General features: G+C 51.0%; 1 protein-coding gene across 1 annotated transcript; it reads right to left on the bottom strand.

Annotated features, from left to right (window-relative positions):
- Positions 1-578: 578 nt before the first annotated feature.
- On the bottom strand, positions 579-3,817 carry FAM47C (family with sequence similarity 47 member C). The gene has a single exon (XM_017853078.1). It carries the CDS (start codon positions 3,755-3,757, stop codon positions 728-730), a length of 3,030 nt encoding a protein of 1,009 aa, XP_017708567.1. The 5' UTR covers positions 3,758-3,817; the 3' UTR covers positions 579-727.
- Between the last annotated feature and the right edge of the window lie 616 nt (positions 3,818-4,433).

Genomic DNA, 4,433 nt, shown 5'->3' with positions numbered 1-4,433 from the left:
ACAATTTTACTATTAAAAAGTGTTAACATTATTTTGGCTATAGTCTCCAATTTTTGGTTAACAAAATAATTGTCATAATAATTATTTCATTAGAATTTTCATATAAGAAGAGTTACAGAATTCTAATTTACTCAGCATAGTTTGTTTGTTTGTTTGTTTTTTGAGACAGGGTCTTGCTCTGTCTCCCAGACTGCAGTGTGGTGGCATGAGGCCATCCTCCCACCTCAGCCCCCCAGGTAGCTGGAACTACACGTGCATGCCACCATGCCTGGCTAATTTTTGCATTTTTTGTAGAGACCAGGTTTCACCATGTTGCCCAGGCTGCTCTTGAACTCCTGGGCTCAAGCGATCCATCCATCTGGGCCTCCCAAAGTGGTAAGGGATTATAGGTGTGAGTCAATGCAGCCGACCCCATTTCTCTTTCTAAGATTAATTCTTCTTTTTGTTTCTGGTTGTATGTATTTTTACAAGTTATTGAAATGATGACGTAATATTCACAATGCTTCAAAATGTGAAAAAAGTATATGTGAATATTAATCACATAATTGATAAAATATATGAAATAATGAACTCAAAGCGGGTCATTAAGAAATCTTTATAAACATTAGGTAGTGAATTTACAGATGTTGCCAACATTGTACATTCACAGGGCCAGTCATCATAAATTCTGATTGATGTTTAAAATGAGAGCCAGAAATACCCAATTAAGTAGTAAATTGAAAACCATCTAATCTTCTTCCGCTGCATCTGTGACGTCTTCTTTGTACTTGTAAACTTGCATCGCACGTTGAATAGGAGTCTTAACAGAGTCATAAGTCCATCCATTCCTGGCAAACAGCCTTTGAATGATGCCAGGCATTTCGTAGCCCTTGCTTAATATAAAATCCTTAAAGGCAATTGGTCCATAAAGACCGTCAAGAATGTCGGGTTCATCAGGCTTTTCAAGTAGGAGCTTGGGGTCAATCAACGGTTCATCACTTCTTAGCTTTTTCCCCAACTTAGGCTTGAGGTACCATGCTCCATACCCCATCTTCACATGCTCTGCACTATAAGAATTTGATGCAGTCTGGATTTGCTCATCCAAGTCTTTTTTCTGTGAGAAGAATTTGACCTCATCCATGTCATCTAGCTCCATGCTGCACTTCAGCCCTGAGGAACACTCGTTTACCTTCTTAATCTCTTGGTCTTGATAGTTTGCTTTGCACTCAGGGGTAAAGTCAAACAGACTGCTGATGGATTCTTCATCAACTCCCAGGTCTCCTGCCCACTTGAAGTCACAGAGTTTTCTCGATGTGTATCTATGTTGAAGAGAGTCAGAAACACACTCCGTTGTGTTTGGTGTATCTTCCTGAAACAGTTCTTTTAGATGGGATACTCCAGTCTTGGCAGGCTCCGGGCAGAGACTGGACACTCGACGAGTCTTGAGAGGCTCCAGGCGGAGACTGGACACTCGACGAGTCCTGGGAGGCTCCGGGTGGAAACTGGACACCCGACGAGTCTTGGGACGCTCCGGGCGGAGTCTGGACACCCGATGAGTCTTGGGAGGCACCAGGGGGAGATGGGACACCCGACTCTTGAAAGGCCGCGGGTTGGATTCCCCACAAAGGTATTCACTAGGCTCGGTGGGTTCCTCGGTTGTTGTCTCCGGACCCTCGCAACGAGCCCATGTGTCTTCCAGCTTCCTCTCAGAATCCACTTTCAGCACCTGTAGTAGGAAACTGGACACCCGACGACTGTTGGGAGTTTCCGGGCTGAGATGGGATACTCCAGTCTCGGGAGGCTCCAGGCAGAGATGGGACACTCCAGTTTCGGGAGGCTCTGGGCGGAGACTGGACACCGGAGTCTTGGGAGGCTCTGGGCGGAGATGGGACACTCCAGTCTCAGGAGGCTCCGGGAGGAGATGAGATACGCGACTCTCGGGAGGCTCCGGGCAGAGATGGGACACTCCAGTTTCGGGAGGCTCCGGGCGGACGCTGGACACCTGAGTCTTGGGAGGCTGTGGGCGGAGATGGGACACTGCAGTCTTAGGAGGCTCCGGGCGGAGACTGGACACCCGGGTCTTGGGAGGCTCTGGGCAGAGATGAGACACTCCAGTCTCAGTAGACTCCGGGCGGAGATGAGATACGCAAGTCTCTAGAGGCTCTGGGCAGAGATGGGACACTCCAGTCTCAAGAGGCTCTGGGTGGAGACTGGACACCCGAGTCTTGGGAGACTCTGGGCCGAGATGGGACACTCCATTCTCGGGAGATTCCAGGCGGAGACTGTACATCGGAGTCTTGGGAGGCTCTGGGCGGAGATGGGACGCTCCAGTCTCAGGACACTCTGGGCAGAGATGAGATACGCGTATCTTGGGGGGCTCCGGGCAGAGATGGGACACTCCCGTGTCAGGAGACTCCAGGCGGAGACGAGATACACAAGTTTCTGGAGTCTCCGGGCGGAGATGGGACACTCCAGTCTCAGGAGGCTCCCAGCGGAGACGGGACACCCGCGTCTTGCGAGGCCCTGGGCGGAGATGGGACACTCCAGTCTCAGGAGGTTCCCGGCGGAGACGGGACACCCGAGTCTTGGGAGGCTCTGGGCGGAGATGGGACACTCCAGTCTCGGGAGGCTCCGGGCGGAGACTGGACACCCGAGTCTTGGGAGGCCCTGGGCGGAGATGGGACACTCCAGTCTCGGGAGGCTCCCGGCGGAGACTGGACACCGGAGTCTTGGGAGGCTTTGGGCGGAGATGAGACACTCCAGACTTGGGAGGCTCCGGGTGGAGATTAGATACGCGAGTCTTGGCAGGCTCCGGGGAGAGAAGAGACGCTCCATTCTCAGGAGGCTCTGGGCCATGAGATACGCGTGTCTTAGGAGGCTCCGGGCAGAGATCAGGCACTCCAGTCACAGGAGGCTCCAGGTGGAGACGAGATACGCGAGTCTTGGGAGGTTCTGGGCAGAGATGACACACTCCAGTCTCAGGAGGCTCCGGGAGGAGATGGGATACTCCAGTCTCGGGAGGCTCCAAGTGGAGACTGGACACCTGAGTCTCAGGAGGCTCTGGGCGGAGATGGGACACTCCAGTCTCAGGAGGCTCCGGGCAGAGACTAGACACCGGAGACTTGGGAGGCTCTGGGCGGAGACTAGACACCGGAGTCTTGGGAAGCTCTGGGCAGAGACTAGACACCGGAGTCTTGGGAGGCTCTGGGCGGAGACAGGACACCCGAGTCTCGGGCGGCCGAGGGGAGAATTCCCTGCAGGGGTATTTACCAGGCTCCATGGGTTCGTCGGTTGTCGTCTCCTGGCCCTCACAAGCGCATGCGTCCTCCAGCTTCCTCTCAGGATCCAGCGGTTTCAGCACCTGTAGTAGGAGATCTGGAGGCGTATCTTCTCCCAGATTGGAGTTCATGGCCAACGGAGGCTTGGCCATCAGCTGGGCTTCCACTTCTTCTACGAACGCCTTCCTTGCTGGTTTGGCTCCTGAGAGCTTGGAAAACAGGGCCGCTTTCTTGCGCAGCTTTTTCTTCCTGCTTTTGGGGTCAGCTTGGGGACCTCTGAGAGATATTTTGGGGAGTAAAAACTCGTCACGGCGACAAACGAGCGTATCTTCGGGAGACGTACAGGCGTAGCGGAAGTCGTCCATGCCCTGCGTCACAAATACCCGGTTCCGAGGGTCCATGCGCTTTGCGATGCACTTGGAAGGCGGTTTGTCACAGTACCAGGGCTTGGAGTCCATTCCCGGGGACCTCGGCCGGTCCTGCGGCCTCTGGTCCCCCATGGTGGCCCTCGCTGGGGTGCCACCTCTGTAGTTTCCACGGTTCCTGATCCCTGCGGCTCTAGTCGCTAGGAGACCGCCAGCCACGTGCAGCCCAGGTTCCTTCCTGGAGGCTGGGCAGCGCTGACGCCACCTGCGCAGCCCGGATTCTAACAGGTGTGTAGTGGAATCTCATTCTGGGTTTTATTTGTGTGTCCTAATGACTACTGGTATTGAACATCTCTATATTTGCTTATTTGCCATCCTTATCTCTCCTTGGTTTAAGTTTCTGTTGATTTTTTCCCCCATTTTTAAATTGTGTTGCTGGATATCATATTTAGTTTTGAAAATTCTTGTTCTGTTCTACATCTAAGTCCGTTATCACTTATATGATTTGCAAATTTTTCTCTTCATCCTTGGCTTTTCCCTTTCATTGTCTTAACAGTGTCTATCAAAGAGAAGTTTTTTTTATTTGATAAAGTCCAATTTATTAATTTCTTCTTTCACAGATTGTGCTTCTTTTGATGTATCTGTGAAAACTTTGCTTATCCAAAGGTCACAGAGATTTTTTAAAATTTAAATCTGTTTAAAGTTTTGTAAACAGCACACGATACAGATCAAAGTACTTATTTTTTTAAAGTGTCTATTGCCTATGTATATCTGGTAATTTCAGAACTATTTTGTAAAGACTATATTTTCT

The sequence above is a fragment of the Rhinopithecus bieti genome, unplaced genomic scaffold (genome assembly GCF_001698545.2).
Source record: "Rhinopithecus bieti isolate Rb0 unplaced genomic scaffold, ASM169854v2 scaffold_36689, whole genome shotgun sequence".
NCBI classification, from domain to species: Eukaryota; Metazoa; Chordata; class Mammalia; order Primates; family Cercopithecidae; genus Rhinopithecus; species Rhinopithecus bieti.
The sequence above is the reverse complement of the archived record's forward strand: the minus strand, read 5'-3'. Positions and strand labels throughout refer to the sequence as shown.

What these genes read in the sequence shown, in the direction of transcription:
- FAM47C (XM_017853078.1), bottom strand. Translation starts at nt 3,757, where the DNA reads ATGGGGGACCAGAGGCCGCAGGACCGGCCGAGGTCCCCGGGAATGGAC.